Source organism: Pocillopora damicornis, chromosome 8, assembly GCF_964200805.1.
Source record: "Pocillopora damicornis chromosome 8, jaPocDami1.2, whole genome shotgun sequence".
Lineage (NCBI taxonomy): Eukaryota > Metazoa > Cnidaria > Anthozoa > Scleractinia > Pocilloporidae > Pocillopora > Pocillopora damicornis.
Window position 1 is genome coordinate 2,466,469 of NC_142677.1, and position 27,900 is coordinate 2,494,368.

At 38.7% G+C, this 27,900-nt stretch overlaps 2 protein-coding genes across 12 annotated transcripts; both read right to left on the reverse strand.

Annotated features, from left to right (window-relative positions):
* Positions 1-58: 58 nt before the first annotated feature.
* On the reverse strand, positions 59-16,349 carry LOC113680531 (E3 ubiquitin-protein ligase MARCHF2). 11 transcript variants are annotated; one of them, XM_089179994.1, is made up of 5 exons: positions 16,215-16,349; positions 15,264-15,429; positions 10,138-10,247; positions 5,329-5,839; positions 59-1,780 (listed from the first exon to the last, which is right to left on the reverse strand). In XM_089179994.1, the coding sequence occupies exons 4-5, from the start codon at positions 5,797-5,799 to the stop codon at positions 1,457-1,459; spliced, it is 795 nt and encodes a 264-aa protein (XP_089036120.1). In that variant the 5' UTR covers positions 5,800-5,839; positions 10,138-10,247; positions 15,264-15,429; positions 16,215-16,349; the 3' UTR covers positions 59-1,456. The 11 variants fall into 11 exon arrangements, with proteins under 11 accessions (XP_089036120.1, XP_027053363.2, XP_089036121.1 ...); XM_027197562.2 differs by lacking the exon at positions 10,138-10,247 and having other exon boundaries at positions 16,215-16,346; XM_089179995.1 differs by lacking the exon at positions 10,138-10,247 and having other exon boundaries at positions 15,264-15,394; positions 16,215-16,292.
* Positions 16,350-16,907: 558 nt separating this feature from the next.
* LOC113680513 (von Willebrand factor A domain-containing protein 5B1) lies at positions 16,908-27,105 on the reverse strand. The gene is made up of 6 exons (XM_027197545.2): positions 25,526-27,105; positions 22,264-22,378; positions 20,135-21,471; positions 19,822-20,000; positions 19,108-19,737; positions 16,908-17,230 (listed from the first exon to the last, which is right to left on the reverse strand). The coding sequence occupies exons 1-6, from the start codon at positions 26,764-26,766 to the stop codon at positions 17,178-17,180; spliced, it is 3,555 nt and encodes a 1,184-aa protein (XP_027053346.2). The 5' UTR covers positions 26,767-27,105; the 3' UTR covers positions 16,908-17,177.
* Between the last annotated feature and the right edge of the window lie 795 nt (positions 27,106-27,900).

Here is a 27,900-nt window from a genome sequence, read left to right on the forward strand (position 1 = left end):
TGAAAGCCTGTGACGTTTTGTATTGCATGGAGGAATTACAGACGAGTTACCTCAAAACTGAACTGAAACTGAATTTTTAATTCGTTTCATAATAAAATTTGTCATGACGTGAATCTCTATCAAACTTAAGCTGCTTGGTAGCAAAAAATTATTTTTTTAAAATTTCGTCGAATAAATTCTTAATTCGCCTACGATATAATATCCCGAATAGTTTGCATCGTATTTACAAGTAAAGTTGGTAAGATGGGACGATTGTTGCTACAACGATGGTTGACCTGTCCCGATAGTGCTCGTAAAATACTGGAAAGTTCCTCGCCGTAATACCAAAAAGTTGCTAAAAAATTGCCAAAAACCTAAAAAGTTGTTACCTAAATTTCAAAATTTGCTACCTAAATTTCTTGATATCCTTAAATGAACGTTGATTACAAGCTTTCTTTTTCGTTATTCACAATAATTGCTGAAAATTGGACAAGATAAATAGCTTGAAACTTGGCTTTAAAGAGTTGCTCGCAAATATGGGCGAAATGTAACGATACTTCGGTCAAACGGAAGAAAACAAAAAGCTCATTTGAAGTCCTGCCAACGTCATTTCAACCAGTTATGTCATAAGATTCGATAAAGATCGCTGTTGTTGGTTTTTCTTGAAATCGGTTACCTTTTCACGCTTGATAAGTACTTTAATCCTATATTTTGCTCAAGAATTGCTCAGAAAAGCAAAAATTGCTCGAAGTTGCTAAAACCGCAAGAGGTTGCTCCAAACACCAAAAGTTTAAATTTCTCAAAAGTTGCCAAGCACAATCGGGACGGGCCCAACGATGGTCACAAAATAGAAAATAATGGATCACGTAAATCGGAACTTGTCTTCCTCAACCGACAGAAAGACAAAGAAGGGATATAATTCATTTTATAATCTCGCAAAAATAAGCAGGTAACACTCTAATCGGCCTCGTTTATATTTTTCTCAAGAACTCGAATAACGAGACCAAACAAGCAGCACCCTCAAGCAGTGTTTGAGGAAAGAAAACTGCAAAAGACCAGGTAGGATCTTTTTCCTATTTGAACCAACAAAATTTAGGCTGAGTGAATGAAGCAGCAATTTCATCGACTGATCCGCTTAGTCATTTCTACCTTATTGTAAGCGCCCTAAAAGGAACCTTCTCCCTTAACAGCTTTGAGCGATTTCTCTCTTTAAATTGAAGCGAACAATTTTCTTTTTTTTTTCTTCCAAATATCATTGGAATCATCAAAATTTTAACATGAATTAACAACGATTTTCTCGGAAAATATGTAAACCTAAGACAAAAAACTGTCAGCTTGATCAGTATCTAAAGAAATTGAGGTTCCAAAATACATTGAGGTAAGATTGGTTTGTGACATCTTTGTGTCCATGTGTTCCGCAACCAAGAGTTTTGCGGACGTTATAAGAAAATCACACGATCTAAAAGAACTAGAACTCTCATACAATTGTACCCTCTTCGTTGTACTTCAGAACTGTTCCAGGAGAGGCCACAGTCCAGACTCGATTCTCAGTTTTCCACTTTCGCCAAAATTTGCTTCGTCGAGTGAACCACACGTAGAAGTAGTGAATTCTCAAGAGGATCATTATTCCACAAAGAGCATAAATAGCGGCAAACACTGCAGTTGTTTCCGGCTCCTTGGACTTGACTAACATTTGAAAAATACCAAATCCTAAAATGGTGCAAATACTAAATATTGTGACAAACAAGTACCAGAGATCCAAGCGACTGCAAGGTCCCAGTCCATCGCGGGGTATGCGCCACTGTCAGAAAGATAAAAATAGAAAAATTTGCATATTCATCCGAAACAAGAGATTATTTTGTAATCTCTCGCCCGAAACCCTTGCTCCTGAACCATTGTTTTAAATAAGATCTGGCTTATTCTACCAAACGCAAGTCTTAACAAAGCATATTTGACCGCAAATCTTTGATGCGTCCTTTCCTACAATTTTACACCATTGAAGAAGCCCATCAAATTCTGGTGAAATTGAGGAGCTCGAAGGGTGGTGGTGGGGGGGGGGGGGTTGGGTTGTAATTGGTCGATAGTCGGAAACGCATCAAACCTTACGCGTTTTTAAATGAAAACGAGTTATTGTAGAAATTTGAAAACGAAAACGCTACTGGAAGTGATAGAGATTATTCCATGGAAAGTTCGCACAAACGATTTTTATTCACGATCGATTTGCGATGCATCAAAAAAAATTACAAGTGAGCACAGTAAACGAGTGTTTTTTTTTCTCGCTGCATTGCAACGAGTGAATAAAAATCGTTGAAGCAATTTTCATGGTGCGATGTTTTTATTTCATGCATACTAATTTAATTTCATATTTCAATGCTAACAAACGACTGTGGATGTACATCTTTCGTCCAATCAGAGACACAAACAAGAGTACTTCAAGGAGTAATTCTCAGTATGTATGAGATAAATATTATTACGCATATATTTTTTTTCCGTGAACAAAACAGATACATTTGGTCGGAGCCACAGTAGAATGTTCGGTTACAAATTGCATTCAAGCCTCCCAAGAGGGTTTCCTTGGTTTCAGGCGACACACTTACAAACCCCTGTCCTTACGCGTGACTAAACAGACGCTATTTATATGTAAATGTTGCCTGGCGAAGCTAGAAGCTCAAATGCCCAGAGCCACTTTACTTGAGCATTGCACTTCTTCTGTATCAAATAGATAGTGAACATTGACTATCGGCTCTAGCAGTTAGAACCGTCAGAGTACTTCTGAATACTTTAATACAAAAATTACGCCTATCTCTTTTTTTCCCCGCAAATAGTCGCCCGCTTTGACCTTGAACTAGAATCTCCAAGCAATTTACAACTCACGGTAGTAGTCTACAGCGCGTGATCAGTAAGAGACAAACACGTGTTACTCCACCAACACTTCTTGGAAACCTTAACATTACATTTAATATCGAGTCTTTTCAAGTTCGATGCGCAACATAATAGTTACACTCGTTCAAATCTCACAAGCAGGTCCAGGAAAAATAAAAGTTTTAAAATTGTAATTTAATAGCGGAGCTCGCAAAGCGTAGCCCCATAATTATACAAAATAGTAGTAACCCATCAAGCCGAAAAAATTTGGATGTACGACCGTACGACCGTACAAGGTGCTACTTTTAGCATACGCGGCCAACTGTACCACGGGCACCATCTTATAATCAGTCCTCTACACGGACACGGAGAAGTTGCGAATGATTAATATACCACGCACTTTATCCATAGCAGGGGTTTAGTTTTGTCGAAGAGCCATGTGGAGAAAAAAAATGCGAGCTCCGCTTTTAGGCTTGCCTAAATCTATATATTAGATAGGTAATGAAAGATGGCGAAATTTGTACTCGGTCTTCGAGGGATGTTCGTTATTCATTTTTCTCAAGCACGGGAGAAAGAGGTCAACCTCTCGAGGACTAAAGCATCACACCTATGGTCTCGCGGCGCGAAGCTCTACTATTGTACGTCAAAGGGCGGAACAAGGAAAAAAACTTGGCGCCCCGCGAGAAATCGAACTTTAGACCTTGGGATTTCGCGCTTCAAAGAGACAAAGAGTACTCTGTATCTCCCTCGTGGAATCGAACCTCTCACCATCGGTTTCTTTAGTTACCATTTGAGCTTCAGAATACCCCTAGATTAGTAAGGCCATATTAACATGAAAATACAATTTGGGGACCCTCTACAATTTCGCGAAAAAAATTCAATGCAAACAAACATCTGAAGAGGAAAAATTATGATTAAAAGCATTTCTAGTGAAAATTGACATTTAAAACCTATTTCACCAAAAAAAAAAAAAAAATTATATGGAGAATTTAGTGAATGTAAATGAAGGGATTATAGTGAGTTCAGGGATTTTTTCCTCGCGCTTCTTAGGGGCTGCCAATTCGAAACGTCTAAAGTTGAATCCGCGCCAAAGACTGCACTAGAGTGTTTTTTTTTCTGGCACTACGCGGCTAGAAAAATAAAAGAAAAAAAACCACGGTGCAGCAAGTTTCTCTATTGAATTCCTTTTTTCTCTTTGAAGTGAAGGTTTAATTTAATTCAATTCGAAGTCGAGATCTGGGTTGGCTTCGTCACGGTATGGTAAAAAAGTTATAGGTTCGAATTCGAACAAATGGTTTTCCGAAATTACAGAAGATTTCTTGAAGGGTTGTTTCATCAGTGAACCGCAGGATTCAACGCTTAAGGGTCAAATAAGTATTTTAACTGCACTTAAACAAACATCTATTATTGGACTTATCTGATATTATATTCAGTCCGACTAATCACTACAATTTGGACAAATTCCAAACAAACAAATATTTCAAGGGTGGAAGAAATAATTTTGAGCGTTTCTGGCACAAAATAAAAGTTAAAATTTATTTTCGGACAGGTGAAAAGAAAAAGATTTTTTTTAGATGCAAAGAAACTGATTAATATTTGAACTTTTTAAATCATTGTAATTCTATTTGTTCTTTTTTTTTTTCTTTTCTTGAAGGTTGCAAAAACTACAGTCACAACTGCCAAATTTCTCACTTTTTTTTTCTAGTTTTCAATTATTTAGCTTCTCGTTTAATTGCAATCTTTCTATTTGAAACAACAATCGCACCTCTTTCCAACAGTAAAAACTGTTTAAAATGCTCATCAATAAATCCGTGGGCAAGATTTTAGACGTCGTTTATAGCCTTCCCTGTCGAAAGCTTCTTTCTGAATAATCTTTCATAGACTAAACTGCAAGCTTTCTATAAAATTTAAATTTACTTAAACTGCAAATATGACGCAGTTTACGATAGCAATATTCGACTTTCACATCGTTGCTTTATACTCAAAGAGTTACCCAATCAAATTTACGTTGTATCAACAAAAAATTACAATACTGGTACGCTATGCCCACTTAGCTATGAGAAATGGATGCCAGCCAGTTTTCCGAAAAAAGAAAAAAAACCATTTCGGGTAATTATTCAACGGGTTCGACCCAGTGGTTTTGAAGTTTCTTTTGCATTCTCCGCGACTTGCCATTAGAAAATTTCCGGTGGCAAAGTCAAATTAGTATTTTGATAATCACTACAGGACAAACAGTATTTATACTCACTAATGTATGACAATACAGAAATTGGATGATCCGCGAGGTTTGTGATGATAGAAAACCAGTCGGGCGTGGGAATATAAACAAAGAAACCGGCATAAATAATATTCAAACGATGTTAATGTTTTAGTTGGCCTCTTGCATATAACAAAGTCTATCAAAAGTTAACAAAACGTGGGAATCATGTGTCGGGATTCAAATAGATATTATTTGTTTCTTAATAAAAAAAAAAATGCATCGCTTACCTGCTGAAACGGTTTTGTCCGCTTCCTGATAACCACAAATCGTGAACACAGCTCACACGAGGTCGTTTGGGAAATTTGGAACCACTTTACCAGACAACTCTCGTGAACCCATTTCGCAGACCCAGCGCATTTGCACGGGCTGATTAAAACTTCTTCTCCTCTACTTTGACAAATTCTACACTCATCCTCTTCAGTCAAGTCGGCACACCCGCCCTTTGAGGGCTCGACAGCCGACAAGGAGAGAAGTAGGTCTTCGCTGGATGTGCTCTTTTTGTCAGCGAACGAATGATCGCTACAGTCAGCGCTTCCGATTGCACCTTGAATCTCGCTGTTTTTCGATGATCCCACTACGTGGTCGTTCTCTTTCGAGGAATTTATCACTGTCATGTCACGCCGCGTGGTAACAGCATCCATTGTGGTACGGTTATCCAAAATACTTTCCTCTTCGAGTTTTATACAGGTACCATCCATGTCTTCGACCGTCAAATTTCTGTTAAATTGCCACTAACATCTATGAAAACAAAAAAAGCGAATTTTTTTCGCTGTCACCGAAACTTCCCTATCGCGTGATGGGCGAAATTAAGTCAATTTTCCAGACTTGCCGTCGCTAGTTGTGACAATATCTTTTTAAATATATTTTACCTTACTTTAACTGACGCACTGAAGTCATTCTCAGGCCCCTCAGCAACAATCTTATTAGTGATAGGCGTCAAATTATTGCGGTGTACTTATCTATTTGATGACTTGTACTGTCTGATGGAGAGAGACACCTCTTGGCGCACTAATAAATATTTGTATGGACAAAACACACAAAAAAATCGTGATTTTTGTCGCCTGTCAAAGAGCTTTGTGGTAGGTAAGTGTGATTGGTTTACAAAGCCTTTTGTTCACACGCTTAGGTGAAACTTCTCGCGAAGATTCTATTCTTATTGGTTCGTGACCGATAACTAAGTGAACCGGAAGTGAATTCAACACTTTCTTATGGTTTGTGTGACAGAAAGGAAGTGAGAAATTGGTATCAGTTCCTATATTCCTAAAGACAGGGATTTATGATACACCGAGAATTTCATCCAATAGATTGTCTACCGCCTCAACAGAAAGCACTTCACGTGCCGTGATTTTACAACCTGCTGTACGCGCGTGCTAATCTGCATTTTTGCCCTGAAGCGCAAAATCATTGTTTAGACTTCGTGAACTTTATCAATTTCCGGCTCGTGCACGCGAATTACAGACTCGAAGAGCCATTAATTCGTTAAGGCACGAGTTGTTAAGACTTGTTTTTAGATATTAAGGCGTCATAACGGTTATTTGCTAAGTCTTATAAATTACCTGTGTCTATTTATGTCACTTAAAGTGGTTTGAGAATCCATTAACTCAAGGCTCTCACAAAATTTCCCGACCACTATAGACCGCAGAAAAGTTTAAACGAGATTTTATTACCTTTTCCTACACCACAAACTTGCAGTATTAGCAGAAAGCAAGGCAATATCTTATTAGAACCTCACGCGAGCGGTTTGCTTTCAGTCTCAAGCGAAACAAATTTCTTTTGTGTATACGATTGGTATATGCGTCTTTCTTAATTAACAGAATACAAATTATGACAGAATTATGCCCAATTTCCGGCGAATGTCAGTGAAACTTTCTTTAGCTTAGGAGCAAAATAGTAATCAGAGGAACAGTTCATCTTATTTTATCAAATCGTTGATACAAATAATTTGCAATTAAAAGTAATATTGTTAAAAGCCATTGACAGACTTTTATGGCAACCAGGTCTAGAATGGTCGTCAACCGGAATGAATTTTATGAAAACTTTCTCGTATTCCTGTCCGGTGAAATTTCCTGATCATGAGTACTTACGAGGAACTGGTCTTTAGCTGCACCATCCTGTAGAAGACTGAGATGATTAGACACCAAAAGAGTCTTTTTTACTTAAAGGCGCGATGTCCGTATTTGGGTACCGGTGTGTTATGTAACTAAACTGAACAAAAGCAAAAATTTGACAATGTCTTATCTAAGGTTGATCTTACGGCCCTTCTGAAGATAAGTGGCTGTAACATATCAAATCTACTAGAAAAAAGAAGCAACCACGAAAGTCAGTCCAAGTAAAGCAGTCCGATTGAAACATCGCCGAAAACTTCCTGGAAAGATTACCTGTTTCGTTATTCGCGCCGTATCAGCAACAAATTCTAAACTTATCTCAAAGAAATTACCTAGATGAAATGAACCTCGTCATCTCCACCTCTGATTTACTGTCTTTGTGATCGCTGAAATGTGTGTGATATTTGGAGCAATATCAATAATTAAGTCTCAGCGAGAATAATAACATTTCTTTGGGAAAATAGTCGAACAGTTCTTCCCTTGCGGCCGGTTTGGCCTCAGTTAACCTATCTCATTCCACCACGTACGGAACACATGATCAAACGTTCTATCACGAAAAGAACACGTCGAAAAAAGCGTCTGAAATTTTTGGATAATCTGGACAAGTTTGAGTTGACTAAGTTGTGCCAGTAGTTTATAGTTTGAAGAAAAAAATGACTTTTACGTACCTAACTACTCCAAGCCTGTCCACATCCTTATAAAAATGCAATTCTCACTGACACAACTGAGACAATATTGTGACTGGCCAATCGAATTGAATTATCTTTGTAGTCAAAACATTCTTTGAACAGAGCAAACTACTTTTGTTACAGATGCAAAAATGCAAGTAGTTGAACGAAACAATTGATTTCCAGAAAAAATATTGACTTGAGGCACATACACTGTACAAGAGGGTTACAAGGTTAGAGATTTGATGATTGGAAATATAAAAACTAAATTTAGCTCCCGTATTAATATACCTAAAACATTAAACAGAGTGATCTGTAGAACACAACTTAGAAAAATTCCTATAAAAATTCTATCCTCGTTTTTAAGTATGCATAATCGAGAAGACAGATATTCACAAAGCTCCATTGACAATTTGGACTTTAGCACACCTTCACGAGGCAATTGAATGAAACAGACGCACTTTTGTGCCATTGAGCAGAATTAATCGTGCTTTCATCCAACGCACGTGATTGTATGTGTCCTCAGCCAACGAAGCGCTTCAACCAAATTAAAGAGTATTTCAAAGGCAGCACCCTACATATTAAATTCTGCTTCATCTACAGAGTGTAAAAAACAAGATAAAATAAGATGACTTTTCTTATCATGATCTATGTTCGTAACGTTATAGAGAGTGTCTGAGACGCTTAGACAAGGATTAAGTTCGTGCGCACACGAACAAGCCTGTCGCCTTAGCGGTACGTAAGTGAATGATTTCAAAAGCAGAATGTTAGTGCAAGTGTTGGGAGCCTTGAGGAACAATTCTGTATCTGCGTGCGTGGAAAAGCTCATTCAGTTTTTATATCGTGCCGGTTGTTATGCAAAATAAAATTCTCATAGGCGACACAGAAATTAGCCCTAACCTCTTGGAGGACACAGTAGTGTTGTGTTTTCATTGCACACAACTTGAACTCCTGGTTTTAGCACGCCAACGAACTGCCAAAGCGAACACTTGATGCCGCCCTATATGTTTCCAAGCTTGGTGTCAAGACCAAACTACGGGCATTTCAGCACAGTTTGATAAGCTCCAAAGGTCTTAACTTACTTTTTTATATTAAAAAAAAAAGGTTATCTAGACAAGATTAAGTGGGTGAATTTGTAACAAATTGAACAAAGAAATTATTTCTCGTAATTTTTTTAAGTTCGCAGATTAACGAAGCACTCGAATTTTCAAATCTGCCATAAAATTTATCAGATGGTGTGAACTTGAATTCGTACAGAGGACAAGTTTATAGATGAAAGATATTTGTGGAAGGGTTTTGTTTATTCTAATTAATGAGTATATAGGTCACATACAGTATTTTGTTTTATTTCATACAATTCTTAAGTGGTGAAAAGCCATTAGTGATTATAATTGAGTCAGACACTCAGAAACTTGAACTGGCTTTACCAGTGAGCGGATATCAACCCAGTAATTGCTTTGTTCTACTGTTTATGCCTAAAACTTGCTTCAATCCAAGCTACTCTGACTTCTTATCCTTATGATTTCAAAGCCTCTGTATTGAGTTTGAAAATCATCGAAAAATATGGAAAGAAACAAGTGCATGCTGCATAGTCTTTCTCAGTAATGACGAAAAGATGACCTTTCACTTTTGAACAGAGCACTATTGCAAACTGTCTCTAGAACATTCGACTGTCCAGTGTTACTAAAACTTGAAAGATTTAATATAGGAGAGTCAGTTAGATCACAGCTCTTCAATAGTCTGATATCATTGCGACTTCCGTGCTATATATATATATATATATATTTATCTTGTTTAATGTTCGACGAGCCTGTGGTCACAAGTGGTAAGAAATTCTTTCTTTAAGAGATTCCAGCCACTATATAACCAATCACTCGCTGACTGTACTTGAGCAACCATTCAGTTAAACACATTTAAAACAACATTAAAATTAACAGGGTAATTTAGTATTATCAACTGAGTTGATAACCTAAATTGGCCGACGCAAAGAGTTCAAAAGCTGAAATTACTTGTGAACGGTACTCTTTCTGAGAAAGGCATTTTGCTTCGTTGTACGGGAAAAGACTTTTCCAAGCACGGCGTAAAGTAAAGTAAATAAATTAAATAACGAAGATGGAAATACTTTACAGGATCAGGAATGAAGTGTGCTTAGTATGTAACATTGCTCTCGGTGTTAACCTGCATGGGAAACCTTTTGTTACCAATCAGTATTAATTAAAAACCATTCGTTCCATGAGGTTCATAGACTTTGCATATTTCATACCTATACAAGCGGAAATATCAGCTGTTAGTGTTTGGCTGCTCCCTCTGTTTTAGTCTTCTACAAACCTCTCTTGAAGCCACTTTGGTAATTATGCAGTGCGACACCGTACCCTAAAGTTTTAACATTTACAGAAATAAGAGAGGTTACTATGAAACCATAATCGTACCTCACATCCAGGGGTCTGATGCCGCGATCTTGACTTTGATCATAAATTCGTACCTTATATCCAAGAGTCATAAATCCATACTCTATATCCTGGGGTTCTAAAACCGTTCCTTATATAAAGTACATTTGCAAAAAAGCCGATTCGTGAACGTTTTTCTGTTTGTTTGTTTCTCTGGAATTTTCACGGCAGTGTTACTTATAGGGCCGTGCCTAAATTGCGATATTGGACACACTCAAAGCATATCGTTGCGAACGAACATAGAACTGACTTGATAAAAGCTTGCTCAGAGATCATCTCACTTTACTCACAAATCGGCAACACAGTTAACACAACAATTATACAAAAAGCCTCATAAATTATCGATATAACCCAGTCTGGTCATAAGTGTCACTTGGGTGGCGAAATTAGTTAGATTGACAGGTATCTTATGAAATCTTTTGTTCCAACTTCTTTTGCTCGCCTTTCCGAGTCGGCAGCTAACTGGATACAACTGAACGCACCCTTGCAAATCTACGGCTTTAGCAGTCTTCTTTGAAACTAAATTACTGAAAGCGACTTTGTTCTAAGCTGGTTTCAAAAGCACGTGGGCTCTTCATGAGATACTCCCAATAGCAACAGAAGACAAAGGATGCCTTATCTCATGTTTGATCTCATTAACCTTATTATCAGACTTACTGGCTGTGCGATAACAGCTGGAATCTGCTATAAATACACACGCGAAAATTAAACCAAAGTAAGACAATCCTTTCCAAAGAGTTTGCCCAACTGCATGGAAAATGCGGCTAGCTATGAGCGAAATAACACAACCAGCCTTTGAGTCGAAAATTGTAGCAAAGAATAAATTATCCCAGCGAAATGAACCTAAACGCTTTCACTTTGGTTTATGGACTTTTTGACTGTTCATAGGATCAATATTGATAACAAGGTCTCTACAAGAACAATGCTTTATGAAGTTAGTTCTTTGAAAAAGGGTTATTTAGGTCCCGCCTTCGTGCGCCTAATTAGCTGTAAACCCTGGTTAATTCCTTCACGTAGCGAGATGCTGAACTGATCACGTGAAAAGTCAAAATTCTCTTTTAAGACAGAAATACACCAAATGCACTGCGTTAAATCATCACTAGAAGAAATCAAACAATTTTGTTGGATTTTGTCTTAAAGACAAAATTGTAGACAATTTTGTAACAGTCGTAGATTTTTCGAGAAAGGCTAAGGTTTTTCAAAGACGGAACTAATTGTTCAATGGAAAATCGTGAAGTCATGCTTAATCATTCATATGGTAATTTAAATATTATCTTATTGAAGCTCTTGAAGATCGCAGCTGATGGTTACAGTCATCTTTTACACACAGTATTCAGAAGGCAACCTTTTCAATGATCTTAAACTCGACATTTTTATTTGCTTTTGCCGATAGTTATAATAAAAAAAAAGTCTATCAAACTTGATTTTGATAGAGCCGCACACGTATATCTAAAGAATAGAAAAATCATAGCTTTAGATTTGAAGCCTAATCGAGAAACTGACACCAAGACTGTCTTGGGAAAGGAAATAAAAAGTTAACAGTTGCAGGAAATCTGAGAAATGATTTTCAACTCTTCAGTGGTGAAATATGCACTCAATCGGGAAGAAAGGCACAAAGGCCCATTTATAGCTTGGACTTTGCTCGTTCAAACGTAGAGAGGCTGCCTATTTTTGAAAAATGGCTGCCACAGACACCTCTGTTCAGCACACCTTGCAAATGGCGCTCTCCCAGTTACCACAGCTAATGTAACAAACTTGGCAAAAGATGAGATTACGTTTTCATTAGCGTTCATCGTCACGATTTTCCTCCACTGATGTCATTAGGCTCAAGTTGAAACTCGCATGCATGTGAAGAAGCCTGTTGCTTCAACACGATACGTAAGTTGCTTCAAGAGAGATTCCTGTGTCGATGAGTAATTCTAAAATATACGATTCATATGTCATAATATAAATTATGTTTTAACCCAATATAAAAAATGCTTAGACATTTTTTTTAGGAAATGCACTGAACGTAATCACATGTAGTTTAATTTCTAACGCTTGAGTGAATGGGTACGAACTGCATCATTTACAGAACAACCTGGAACTTCCCAACGTCTTTTCATGCGAATTTTCACTGAAGCCAAAGTTTCAAATTGGTAGCATTACAGAATATCAACTGGAGTGTCACTCAGATTGTTAATAAACGGCAAACAATAGCGCCAGTGTTCAACATTTTAACTACGAGAGTTCTCTTTCTTCGTATATTCAAGTGAACGAAATAAAAACAGTTTGGTTGATCATGAAGGACAATTTGGCTTGTATCACGGTTCTTATACTGAACCTAACTTCACTGAATTTGACTTAGCCTCTTCGCAAAACGAAGATGTCAGCTCCACAAGGAGACCTGCAGCCTAAACTCAGCATGTCACAAGCACCAGTTAAACTCGCTTTGGTGAAATTTTAGTTATACAGAGATCAAACTAAGGGAAAAGTTGGTTGTAAATGTGTAGCGGATAGTAACTTGCAAAAGCCCAACTTTCACAAAGTGTTTTGATCGATCTCCAAATGTCATGAGCCTTTGTGATGTATCTCGAAGTTTCATGTCTTTTTCAAAGCTCACCATGTCTTGGATTTCTTCATTTAGTGGAGGATCTTTAGCAAAGGTAGCTAAGTGGGGCGGCAACAGTGTTCGTTTGATCGAATCTACGCTTGAAAATCAATGATTACGTAGAAGGTGATCTACCGCATGTAAAAGAACACAAAAAAGCTTATCCCAACTTAACCATAATTAAGAGTACCTTGCCCCTTTTCTAGCACTGCTTAAAATTACTAGAGTTAGGTAAAAGTAATAATGATGAATTCCAACGCCTCAGTTTTTTACTTAATCTCTGTCTCGCATTTTCAAAATTAAATATCTCACCGTTTCGCGAGTCTCAGATGTTATCATTCGTCTTCCTCGTTGAATAATCATGGTATTCCAAGGTCTCTTAGAAATTTCTTTCTCTTGACAATTAATGTTGTAGGTCAAAGGAGCGAGCTACGCACTTTGATATACATATATATTCCAATACTGTATAGCGCTCAAAGACAATTTCAATACCGCTAAGCTACATAGCTACTTGTCTATGAAAGTGCTTGGTTTTCTCTATCAACAATCCTATTAATATATTCGGCACATACCATATTCCATTTTCGTCCTATACTATCTCCAAGTGTTTCAATTCAAGGCAATTAGGCATGAAAAACCTTTTCTTAAGTTCCGGTTAGAAACTCATTTATGTTTAGTTCTCGATAGCAGGAAAAATCACAGGATCCAAAGACTTCCAGTGGATCTTGCAGTTTGGGTCTATACCATTTTTATTTCCAATTGTTGCTATATTGAGCTCATGAGAAATAATAAACACATCAATGATATTGTTGCTGTTGACAGTGATATATATATCTACCAACCTCGTTCCCAAGGTCTCCTCTCTTTCTCAACTTTCTTGAGGGAAGAAGAGAGAAGACCCTGGAAACGAGGTTTTAAACATAACAGCGTGCTATCGCAAGTGCTGCAGTCTGTTTCCGCCGCTGTTCGCCATCACTGTGATAGACAGTTATGAGTTTGTTCCCGTAATGAAATAAAAACAGTAGCATTTCCTTTTCAGTTTTTGAACGACCAGTAGAATTATTTTAAAACAACTAGATTATTTTCTATCGGTTTCTAAGCGATCAATCAGGGCGAATTATGTATCACTCGGTAGAAATCTCGATCTCACAGCCTAATACTCACGAAGTACTAGAAACCCTTTACTTAGCATTCAACAGAATTCAGTTAATGCAATTTCTTAATTAAATTGTTCCGAGTTTGAAGCGTAAATGAATGGAAGCATCGCTATCATAAACAGTTTTCAACAAATCCTGTAGTTTAATACGTTATCGGCTCAGACAACTTCCCTCACCCACTGAGAACAATAAAGAAAACGGAGGAGCTACTGACCAATGGAAAACCGTTAAGTGCTTACCAGAATTAGGAACTTAGAGGCTTATTCGAAACTGATGATAACACATTAACGCAAATTTTCATTGTATGTGTAAATAGAATGGTGACTTTTCAGTTTGATTAACCTTAAAAAAGAAAAAGAAAAACGCAGGAGTTCGTGATCGGAACTGGTAGAACAACCGTAGAATACGGAGGAAGGAAAGTCAAAGAAAACGCGAGGGTTTGACTAAGGTCGAGTTAAACCGCGACAAGGTTACGTGTCAGTAGGATTAAATTACGATAAAAAAAGATACTGAGGTACAATCCTAATGATGTGATTATAACTTAACCCTTCCTTGACGTATTTCCTCTAAAAAAAGTAAACCTCTGTATGTAACTGCCCGTCTGTGAGAGCCACATGAACAAAGGTAAACAAACTGCACGTGAGTGCACGCTAGCGATTTATGTTCTTGGAGTACTTTGTTTTGAGGATTGAACCAAAGCGGAGAGTGACATGATATGGGATCACATACCATGTTTTGTTTTCATTTTTTATCTTTTTAATATTGTTCCTAAGTAGTAAATAAGTAAATTATACATGAGACTTGGGCAACCCTTAATGGTAGTAGTATATAGCTAAAATTAGCCCGCACACAGAGATAAAGAAACCGCGTATGACACATCTTGGATCTTGGAAAATGTATCTCAAATATTCCAAATTTGTTATTTAAAATCCGCGTCAATCTTTTCAATCCTTTCGGTTCATGCCTTCAAATTTTGCGTTTGTCTCCTTAAAAAAAAGTATCATGTGAAAGTTTCAAACCAAACTTTCACGATGCGCATTTGTATCCAATTAACTTGCAAAGCGAACGTTGCTCCTCAATTTCTCGCTGAAAAGGATGAAGCTTTTCTCGAAAACGACAACTAAATTTACTCGTGTCTAAAACCTTCTGAATTTGGCAAATTGCATGTCCCAAAATTGAAATTTCCAATACTTACTTGCTGCCTTGATCTCCTGATGAAATATTCACTGTTTTATTTTTCTCGAGCCGCTGCAGCCGTCAGTCAAGATGCGTCGTTATCGAAAGTGTTAACTGAACGAAGCACAACTCGAGTACCGCTATGAATATCTGAAACGGATATTGGAGGCTATGATCTTTTTGACCTGCAGTTCAAGATAAGACAGACGTGCTCATGAAAATGTGCTTTACCAAAAATTTTCCTTGGTATAATAGTCCTCATTTTATGAAATCGGAGTGAAAACGAAGGAAAAAGACTCTCCTTAAAGAAGGAAAACTCAGTGAAGAATCTGATTCAATCAGAATGTAGCCATGTGTTGAAGGATTTTCGCTTCAGAGGCATTTTCTCTGAGCACATGGTAAGGGGTTTTAAACATATGATGTAAAAGTCACGAACTCTATTTCGTCGGACACGCATAGTGCTGCATTGTGCTGTGTCTGGCTTAAATTTAAGGACCTTAAGCAGTCGAACGGCAACGTTGAAGAACACGTCACCTAAAAATGAATTTGTAATTTTATTTAGAATTTCGCGATTTGCTGGACCTGTTTACCGTCTCAAACGGCGCCACCCGTCTACTTCAACTTAACGTACGTAAGCAGTGTTGAGTCAGTTCCGAATGGAAACTTCCGTAATTTTCCGTCGGGTTTCCGTCGGGTTTACATGCAAATTCTGGTGATTTCACGTTCTTGTTTTGCAGAGGAAGGCAATGAAATACACACATTTTTTAAAGAAAGCGCACGCGCTGAACTACAGTTCTTTCGTTTTGCCACTTACTCATTGCAGTCGCCGTCATGATTTGTTTAAGGTCCCTAAAATTTGACAGTCCTTCATTTCCTTCGATTTAGACCACATGGAGCCATCCTGGTCAAAATTTTGCCAATTTCGAAATCCCGACAGTTTTTATCGGCTAATCCCAATTCCGGTACTTACCGAATGAAACGCCTTCTCTGTTCGAAAATTCAAAATCAGTCCTTGCTGTCTGAGAACGAAATCATGTCATCTCCTTTCATTTTCTCACTAAAGAAGAGGAACGCCTGAGGCGTTACATTTACGATTTTCTTCAGCAAGGACTAATTGAAAACGAAGGTTAGAAGGATGATGTATCAAAACCGCACAACCTTATAAGGAAGTTTGGAAAATGACATGGCCGGTAAAAAAAACTAGAAACTTCGTAAAAGTAGCGGTCATTTTCGGCTTTTCCAGATGGCCGTTCGATTTTTTTGTAAATTTTGTCATCAGATTGCCACGCCTCTTTTCCCGATTTCTGTCCAAGTAAAATTTCATGAAAAATGGCTTTCGAGTTTACTTTAGGCAGAGAGAACAGTCAGGGAGTGAAGTTAAACTATATCTTGTTATATTGTGTACAACACCAAGTTTTCTGGCTCAGTATTTGCGGTTTTTTCTAACCAGTCTGACCAGTTGACGAATCCCGCTGAAAACGTCGCAAAATCTTACATCCTAAGTGGAATGCCCTGACCTCTTCACACTCGGCAAATCAAGCGTCAATATTCGACATCCGTCACATTTTAAGGCAAGGCAGTATATAATAACACTCAACGAAGCTAGCTAAACATATGCATGTACTAACCGGAAAAAAAAGGCTCAGATAGTACTGAAACATCGTAAATGAATTAGTTGTGTTTTATTTACTTACAAAAAATAAAAGTAATCGAGCATGAAAACAAAAATCGAGATGTTCTGTTAAAATTTCCCTGTCGAAATTTACCTAAATGCGTGATAAAATGATTTGTTATTTTACTTGAGGGCAGAAATTAACAGGAAGAACCGGAATAATCCCGCGCAGCACACAGGCCGCAATTAAGAACGGAAAAACATTTCCGTTCTGCTAAATTACATGTAGCAATTTTCTGTGATAATTTATTTTTAACAAAGTCAAAAATCCCAGGTGTTTCTTCGACAATTTAGCCTTCCAGCGAATGAAGAGTCTGAAAATGAAATAAATAAAATAAAAATCAGGAACAAAAAAAAAAATATAAAAATTACCATATCTAATAAGAATTGAAAATCAATTATCTCCTTAAAAAAAATTCTGATCTGCCCGAAGTTACATAGTTGTTCGACTTCAGTAGTTGCGCGTGAAGTAGTCTTGGTGCTATGAAATAATGTTTACAATAACTTTAGACCTACGAAGTTTAATCAACGTGCAGAACAGCTGGCTCGGTAACAGTTAAATCCGACTCTTGGATAATTTACTATTTACACCCCCCCCCCCCTAAACTTGTGAACGCGTCAACCTCTTTACCAAGCTTTCTCTTTCTTAAGCCCTCCCCGTTTCTCCCAAAAAGGTCGGCGGAAGAAAGAACGAAGATATTTACAGTCTTATTCCTCGTGGATTTTCCGGAACACTTTCCAAGATGAAAAAAATGACCTAGAAAACCCCCTAAAGACGGGGCTGAGTTGTTTCCGCCCAGCTTAGTACAATATTGTTCAAGGATTGAGTAACGCTAATTATACTTTGAGCAAGTTGAAATATTCAACCACTCGTCAGCCATCTATCCTTGTCAGTCTTCTCCATCCTTTATCAAAACCGTTCCCATCCGGCTTGATCCTCTTGCTTTGAAGTTTTCCAGTTTCACACGAACTGAACTAACATTTTGTAGCTTTTGTCGCGTTCACATGATAGTTTGAAAAGTCGCGCTTTAGTGCTTTTCAATTGAATGTCGATAGAAACCAAAAAAAAAAAGGAAAATACCTCGAAGAGCTGATGAGAACTCAAAGTGAAAGCAACCAAACTGCCTAAAGCGCGGGAAAACGCGGGCGACTAAGTCGTGATTGGTTTTTTGGCGCAAGTTTTTTAGTCCAATCACAGTCCCGGATTACTTTCGGCGCTCAATTGAAAATTAATACCTAATAAGACTCAAATTTATGTTACGAATCCCCCAGCGTAATCATCACCCTGTTTGTCTAACTTACAACAGTATGTACAATAATTGCCTTAGGCTACAGTGCACTAAAAGGAAAAGGGCTCTTACTTGCTGTACAAGACACAGTATACGTCACAATGGAACTTCATTACAACCGGAAATAAGAAAACAATGAAAACAATAATGTGACGTATACTGTGTAAGAGCCAGAAAAAGCAAAATTTGCAAGACCGCCAGCAGTCTCTTGTCTTCCTATCAGTTCTGAATTAACAATTCATTGAATTGAAAATTTCCTCATTTGTCACCGTAAACGTTTCCTCGATAAAGCCAAAAGTATTAGAATCTGAAAGCGCTTAAGAAGTATACTTAAATTAGCAAATTGAGGCAACAACTCCTTAGACAGGCGAGTTACGTCACAGATCAGCGGCTAGGTTACTGAGTCAATTTCAAAGCTTATTTTGATATAAATAGCACATTAGGACAAGTGCGGAGGGTTAAGTTCTTTAAAAAGTCAAAATTGGTTAGTTTAATAATTTATCAATACTTTTTTTCAACGACGAAGATAAAAATGAGATGTTTTATGGAGCACACTTCTCTTTTAAGATCCATTTCGTCCAAAGGACCAGTCATAATCTTTCGCCGGGGGCAGGGGGGGGGGAGGATTTCGGTCGGGATCACATGGTCATCAGACGGAACGGAGAAGGAATTGGTCGTCGGCACTGAGAATATTTGGAGGATCACGGTAAATGGCCTACCAACTAACTGCCAATCAGGAAGGGGGGGGGGGACCAGTGAGAATATTGCAAAGCCTTATGAGGGCATCAGGTCAATTTTCTCGGGACGCAACCAAAATCTTCCAACCCCCCTCCCCCCCCCCAGAATAAATAATGACCGATCCCTTAGAGACCTGGTTTAGAATAGAGTTCATTCACAGGCACCTATTTTTCCTTGGGGTGCGTCACCCACTGATGTTTTCCGCGACTCTGTCTCGAGTAAGAGAAGCGCTTGATAGGCGAGGGCTTTCAAATCATCCCTCAAGAACCCGCGAGGACAAGGCGTCCCCTTCATCCACTGCTCAGCCTTTTTCGCTGCCAGACTCCACTCGGTCTCGAACTGGGGTCTCTTACGATGCAACCAGCTCAGTGCAAGTGAAGTAGCCCACAGCTGTGAACTGTTGTCGCACTTATCGGAATTCATCAGCTCTTGAAGATCTTCGGCGACAAAAACAGAGTTGTCGGCCAGCGGAGAGGCTTGTTGGAGGCCGGCGAGTGGCAGCCCCAGGACCTGCGCAAAGGCATAATCTAGGTTCCAGTTTCCCTGAGCAGACTGTAAACTGACCATGCGCACAAAAGACAGATGCTGTTTGACCCCAGAACACCAATAGGTGTCTAGGCTAGAGGACTTAAGGAGTTTGGGTTTGATGTTTGAAGGATTTTGCTGCCTTTCACCCAACACGCATCTCGTGGACAAAGGAGGGATTTGCTTGCGAGGACTTCTGCTAGGAGATGAAAGGGAACTGTCACATTCTTTTCGTGGTCCACATTCTTCGGGCTGACTTTCTGGAGTACCTTTAAAATGCAAAGTACTCCGCATAAGTACGATAAGCGTTTATGTGGTTTATTCTGCGATGGAAAACAAAATAAATTATTTACCCGTTCGCTCCAAGCGATAAAAATCCAAAGGCTCTTCCCCTGACTCGTAGACAGAGTTAGTTCTTCCTTCGGCAAAATATGGCGAGATATCGTGATCGCTGCCATCTGGACTGGGTAGACGTCGTCCCAGGCCCTCCGTGAACCCAGAGCTTCGCTCAAGTACTTTAACTTTGCGACTCCTTTAAATAACCAACAAAAATGAAATTATTTGCAATAACCATTCTTAAGGCGGTCTTCATAAATTACATATTTTGCTGTCAAAATGACCCATAACGCAAAAATGAATAGTTTGTCAAATTAGTTTTCCACTCACCCAAAGCCTGGTATATTTTCTTTCTGAGGGAACTGCAAAGCGCTTAAGACTTGATCATCATAGCAATATTGGTCACGTGCGACTAGCGCTGTATGCCTGGAATGAACGCTGGACAGCTCGCTAATCCTCTTCACAACATCAATGGTCTCCGTACTCCTCGACTCTACAGAAGACTGCAGTTCCCGAATGAGCGAACGCGCCAAAAGCTGGTGGATCGTGGGACGCTTCGAAGAGCCACCGCATCGGTTCACTGGAAATGGAATGACTTGTTCCATTTCTTCGTCGCCGACAAATCCCTTAATGTTTACTGCACCAAAATCGGCTGGCACGCCAAGCTGCGACAGGAATTCGCTGTTTTTGTAAATGTGGACGGCTGTTTTTCTTGAGCAGTCGAATTCCTCCATGGCAGGACTGCTACTATTCCGAAAACACGCGTTTGCTTCTTCGTCTCTTTCCTCCAATTCTCCGTCTAGCTCTGCTATGGTGTTCTTGCTTTCATCCGGACTTTTGTCACTGTCTTCCATACTGAAACCAACACCGCTGTCACGCTCGTAAGCGCGCGCAAGCTTTGGCGATCGTTGTTGCTCATGGGAATTATCAGCGGGCTCTTGGTTCTCAGGAATATCTTCTCGCCCCTGAACATCATTGAGAACCCCGTCCGACACGATGTCTTGTAATAACATGTTTGCTGGTCTGTGATTGATTGAGTGCAAAGCATTATTATTCCGTTCGCGTTGTTCCGGGTTGTTCGACGGCTGGCCTGTCGTGGGATCCCATTCTTTGGCGTCACAAGATCCGCACTGTTCGTTGCTTTGGAGTGCGTCTGAGGATTGTCCTTTCCCATCATCAGCTTCATCATCTTTTTCTTGGCTAAATTCCTTGTACATGCGCTTAAGAAGACCATCAGCGAGGGCTTCTATTGTATCTGGTTCCATCTCAGCATTGAAGCCGTCCTGCATCGGAAGCTCCCCTTCAACTCTGTAAATTTCGTCCTTTTCAAAGTCATCTCCGCTCAAGTGAAGCGATTCCTCCGCCTCCAACAGCAGCTGGTCCTCCGCAAGGAGATCACATTCGTCTTCAAACCAAAAAACTTTGACAGAGCTGTTTGAAAACGACCTCATACTCCAGTCCATTTTCCGCTTGATGGGTGTTCTAGGAGATTCTTTTTCGTCCCCTGGGGGCCGATACAAGATGCCGTATATCACAAGGCGTTTATTATTCTGTACGAATGGCAGAAGTTGAGGGGTTTGAATGACGTCATAACCATCAGGAAGGTGCCAGCTGACCTCTAGGTCCGTAATCGCGGGCTGAAGTGCATCTGCCAGTGCTTGCATAACCTAAGAACAGAAAAAAAGTAGCTTTAAAAAAAGGCAGATTTCGTAGAATGCTATATCACACTTGTCACACTCCATGCATTGCACGCTTTCGATTTTTCAGAAAAGGTGTATTTAAATAAGCAACGCATCCTTAGAAAGACTTGGACTACGCACTACTAAACAAGAGGCATACCAAAAGAAACCACAGTCACAATTTCATCATCACCCGAAGTAGTACCTTACAATAGAGTATCCAATAAACCTGTCATTTCCTAACTTTGGTCTGCATATTCTCCCAACCCTTCTCTTTGTATTTCCAACGTTATTGATAAGGAGAATTCGTTCAGTGATCGAGAGCTTCGTAAGTTTTCGATCAGTTTCGTCATTCCCATGACTGTAATGTTTGGCTCCGGGTTAATATTGTTAGGAGAAGTGACTGATAGTCACTTTAGAGGAGAAAGGCTTAATAAGGGAAAAAAATTTTCATTAACTGTCAATAACGGTGAGCAAGTTACACTTCTGACCTGCGTGAAAGCGCAGGTCAATCGAATTCAGTAAAAATAAAATACATGCAATCACATCGCAATTTCAGACCCAGAGCTTTTCCTAAGAAAATTGGGAAAGGGCTGGAAATCAAGGGAAAAGTCTTAACAACGAGGTTGATCAAAACAGCCAATCAGAAAAAAAAAAAAAAAAGGAAAATTTTGCAAGGAACCAATCAGAACTCAAAGTAAACACACGTGACGGGCCAAAAGCGCGGGAAAACGCTGATGGCCAAATCAGGATTGGTTTAAATTTTAAATGTATATTTACTTTGACTGGCATCCGCTCATCATCCGCTATAAAGTATGCTTGCCCTCTTCCAGCACCGGCAACGCCCTGAACCAAATGGGGGCAAGCTTCCGGTCCAATCCCAAACGTGTAGAACCTGGAAGCACACATGACAAAAATTGAAAAAAAAAAACCTCCAGCTGAACGAAATAACGAATAGTTCTTTTCAGCTGTTTCAAGAGAATAGGAAAATTAGAATCAAAGTTTTTTTTTTATTTATAACTTTCCAGAGCTCTGAGCTCGCTAACGTTTCTTGCTAGTTAAAGATTTGCTAAGCTGCAGAGGTAAAACATTTCATTATCTTTCCAAGAAGGGGAAATTCTGTCGCGATCTACGTACGCTCAGTTTCAATTACATGTGCCGGGTTTGTCTTCCGCTGTGTATCTGGCCCACTTGGCAACGGCGAAAAATTTTCCTCTTAGTGTTCGGATAGGTCCATTACGACTTCAAAAGCACGCAGTGAATACTTGGATTGCAGTGATAGCAATTTTGTTAAAATATTTTATTGATTGTTATAACGCTTTCTCCATAGCTACTTTAGCCCTCTCTCAGAGACTGCGCGTTGCAAATTTTCAATTGATTTTCTAACAGGTCCATGACAGTCCACTTTAATAAGGGCGGGCATTATTAAACAAGCCTTCTTGGCCTTGTATCTGAGGGAGAATTCTACCTAAACACGTCGTTGTCGAGGCTAGAGCGGTTGAATTACATGAATGAGGGAGTCTCCGTTTATGAGAGGAGTCTAAAGTCAAGTGACGTTTTCTACTTTGCTTGGTTTGAAGGTGTTTTTAGTCCTCTCTTGTAGAAGACGTACGTATTCACTTTATGGAGGTGCGTGCCTTTCCGTCAAAGGAACAAGTAGCGGTACTTAGACACTCCTCAAAAATATGTATATGCCGTCGTTCTATTAGCACCTACAAATATCAAGTGTTCTTGAAACACGGTGTTACACAATAAATAGATTAACTTATTTTTGGTAAAATGGGGTTTTTTGAAATTCAAACAATTTTTGCAGCTGTAGCATTGACGTCAGTAATGTAACGAGCTAAACAGTAAGGTTGAATTTCGCTTTTACAAGAATAAGTAAATTAAATTCATTGTACAAACTGCCAAAAAAAACTTTTAATGAAGTGTCGGGCAGCTCTTGTCCAAGTGCTTTGAAAGAAGTCGTTAAAATCTCTCTTTTATCAGAGCGATAGATTAAAGTTCCCTCGCCGACGGACAAACGCTGACATCCGAAAAATCGGCTACTTTTTAAGAGCTAAAGATTTTGCTATCAGCAATAGCAAAAATTAAAAAATAACAATAATAATTACACTTCGACAAATTTGGCAGTTCAGGTTGGGGACTGAAGATCTTTTTTTCCTGTCTACGTTCGAAGAACATCCAAATCATCTTGAACTTTCTGCGACTAACAATTCCTTCTAATTCGCAAGAAAATTTCGTGCGAAAGGCAAATCTAATTATAATTATAAAAGGTAGTTCCCGGATAGTTAATGACCGAGTTCATTTTATCCTCCAAAAATGACTCATGGCGGATAAGCAATTGCGTCGGCAGGTCTTTCTTATCGAGATTAACCATCTCCGGTCCAATCTGCAGGTTAAAATTCACTACTTTCGCTCGATCTTTCAAATGGTACCACCTGTTCCAACTATCATCTTTTGTTCGAAATAATAATTCGTATGCAAACCACATTGTGGGCCTATCCGGTGACAACTTTCATGCTATGCGTTCAGAATTAGTCTTCACATGTTTAATTATTTTGCATTCATTTATTTGTATATATTTTTATTTTATGCGCAGTTTTCGTAAACGTGCAGATATCAGTTGCGAACGATTCATCGAAAATTATAAATTTAGATTTGATGAAAACTGTTCCTAATTCCAAGGTGTCATTTTCCCAGTCTGAGGCATTAATTCAAATTTACGAATATTTGTTTCGCCCTCTCCACCAAATTTTCTGATCACAAGATATCATGAAACTGATATATTTTGTATTTGTCTGTAAGCAAATAAAAATTAATTCTAAGTTTATTAAACGACATGAAAATATTCAAGGTGTTTACCACACTCTAGCCAGTCTAAATAATAAAAAAAAATTCGAACATGAGTAACCGCAAGTTTGTATTCTTCAATTTTCCCAGGAATCAGAGAAAAAGAGAAAACTTCATATTATCTTCAATGAGAATCTCGTTTTGTCCATATTTCCATGAACCTTCCGCTTCAGACTAAAATAAATTACTTTGCGTTGAAAACCCAAACTTCGAGCTATATTTTGACAGATGATAATTCTGATATTGTCTTCGTTCGTTTTCAAAACGTCAAAAATCATTTTTTATAACCCCGCCGTTCGTTAAGGCGATTTAATGAGTTTGAAATCTAAACTAAAATTTATGGATCTAAGCAAAATTCGACAGAAGAATTGAAACAGATCGCTCCCGGTTTCAAAACATTCATTACCCATAGTCAATGAACTTGTGTTTTAAATTCAAAATAAACATTTAGAGAACCATTGAAAGAAAGCAAAACCCGATCGCTCCACCAGATTTTATGAGTAAATATTGAGCATGCAAAAACCTACCGAACAATACACACTTCGAAAAGTCTTGAAAAAAAGGAGGCCTTGCGTAACAACTTTTCAAAACATTGGATACGTTTACATTGACATAATGTAACTACAAAACTGCCTAGAGGATCACAAGCTACTTAAAAAAACAACAACTAAAGAGGTTTACTCGATGGTTTTACACTATTGAAACATTGAATATGAACGAAATGTCGACGAAAGAGACGAAAAGGAGATTTGAAAATTAAGGCACCTTCTCGGTTAACAAGCTTTGTTCCAGTTAGTTAGAGCCGTAGCAACCAATTATTTGAGCGTATCGTTCGCTTAGATCGCTTGCCTTGCTAATTCCAAAATTTTTTACGGCAGAATTAAAACTTAAAAATAATGGATCATAGAAGATCGAAAAAATTCATGATCGAAGCGCGATTAATTATGTCAAAACAAAAAATGATGCATTTTCGCAAGATCTAAATTTAAAAAAGCCTGTAAGGTAACACCTTGGATCGACGTGTTCAAAAATAAAATATTCGGCTAGCATGAGGAAATTATCAGCAGTTTCACCTGTACTGAATATCAAATGTGCCAAGTTTTTCAAACCTTAGCCGGAACTTGATGAAATCGATTTTCAACAACAAAAAAATTATTTTAAGAATTCAAAATAAATTTTTGAAACTTACCGGGTTGTATAGGAATTTCGACGTACAAAATCTACCACCTCTACCGTATTGGATATACCTCCATCAGTAAGCATGAATACAGTTCTCCCCACACCGAGCTTTGTCGGCTTTTCAAAGATGAACTCCAAAGGAAGAAGGAGATTCGAGCCACCCAAATCGGCCCTCATTTTGTGCACGTAAGCGCAGGCTGTTCCTAGGGTCGCCTCGTTGTATTGCTGGCTGTCTTGAAAAAGACTTCTATAGTACGAGCCGAACCCAATGACATTGAAGTAACAGTTAGTTGGCAAACTCTTGAGAAACAAAATCAATGTTTCTTTGACGTGGAATATATGATCTCCGCTCATACTTCCACTTCGATCCACTAGAAATATGTACTCGCCAATGCCGCTTACAGAGGGCAGTCTTGGTGTGTAGTTGATCATTATAGCGGCATTTTTGTGAAAATCTTCCAGTGTTTCTGACTGGTTGGCACAGTTGTCCATTTTCATTTGAGTGTGCGCTGAGTTAAAACTTTTCTTTCCTTCCTCGATCAGAACATAGGGGTCAAACGGATGTGAAAGATGAAGAACAACTTCGAGTTCTCGATCGTAAGTGTGCGCTTCGGCGATCGTGATGTGAATTCGAGAAGCGTTCGTTGCCCGGCAATCGGCGTCAACCTGAATTGCGTGCGATCGCGAAGAGCAGCCAGCTAATAAACACGGCGCGGCTACTTCTAACTGAAGCTCAAAGCTGTACGGTTCTTGCGTCTTGCGAGGAATGTTGGTAATAAGCATTTGCGAGCCGTACAGATCCGTTTCTTCATTTTCGTCGTTCGCCAAGCGAGGGGTGAATACAGACGGCAAAATAAACAATGATCCGCCGGTTGCTTCATCTGTTCCCAGCTCTGTAATCAGAGTCACTTGAACAAACACGGAGCTAAGTGGAGGAATTCTCCCCAAACTCAACGAAAACAGATCATCATCTCGTTCTTCTAGAGCGAAGGCGTGTTTTTCGGAGTTGCGTGTGATTGTCTCCGAAATTTGTGTTGAAACATGTCTCTCCTCAATGGTCGCTTCGAATTCAACAACCGTAGCCCTTTCATCTTGCGGGAAAATAAAAAGCCCTTCCACGTCGTATTCGCAATCGTTGTAATACGTTAGTGTTGCTAAAACTCTCGCCGCAAATCCATTCACTTCAGCAAAAATACTCGATGCCTTCAGTTGAAGGCTAGAGTTTGTATGCCGGTTCACAAGTCCGCTCATGTTTTACTTTCTCAAATCGATTCTTTCCGCCGATCATCCGAATTACTTTTCAAATAAATTTATTGGCGCTTTCAGCAACTCCTCGAAAAAAAAAATTAAACACACCGTCAAAGCGAACGGAATTTTTCAACTTAAAAATTCCGGCCGCAAATATCAAACGAATTTCATATTCATTTCCATCAATTCCAGATGTGCCTCTATTATTGTAATTTGGTCCGAGTGCTTAGGTTTTTGACTTAAAAACAATTTACAGGAGAATCGTTTGTTAGTTGAAACATCCGTTTTGTGCTTACCAGCCAATAAATGAAGTAACCCACTACTAAATTTAGGCGGGAAGCCATTCGCATTGATAATCTTTCCATTACCCAAAGTGAGCGGACCGCGAGCTCACAAACTGGCCAATCAGCGCGCGAGGATTTACCGAAATTAACTCCTACTTTAAATCATGAACCAATCAGATTTCGCGTCATACATCTCATGGTGCGTTCTTTTTGGAACAGACAAAAACGCTTCTAGTCAACAAGTCTCTATTTTGATTTTGGCGTAAATCTCGTTATAACTTCGAATATTTCGCTTTTTTAAAGCAAATTTTTACGATCCTCGTTTTCTTTCAAAGAAAGGTTCATTTAAATTTGACGGAGTTTATGAAATAATTAATTTCACGGATGATACTTACATAATTGTCGGAGGTGACTTTTTGTTCGGAATCTTAAGTTTGCACACAATTATAAAAAGTAAATTGTAGAATTCTGTCGAAATGTCAAGCTTGCGATAGTACACCATGCATTATGCGGTGAAATATATAACTAAAAAAAAAATATTCAGGAAGGAAGAGAAATGGAGTTTTAATAATAAGCGATTTTAAAACACGAACCATCGCACCTTTTTTGAGAAGCTTTCAATTTCGTTATCGCGCAATTCGAAGATAGTGCTTATTTGCAGTTGTTTGCAATGAGTTATCTCTAGGGAAAGAATAGGTTTTAGAACGAATATCGCAAATACTTCGTGCAATCTAACACGGAATCGTCTGGCGAGCGCGCTGGCGTAGCCAAAGAAATGTTTATGCGTTTCGTTTATCTCATAATAAAAACTGACTCTGAGAAAAATCAATCTTACTGCAAATTACTTATCACA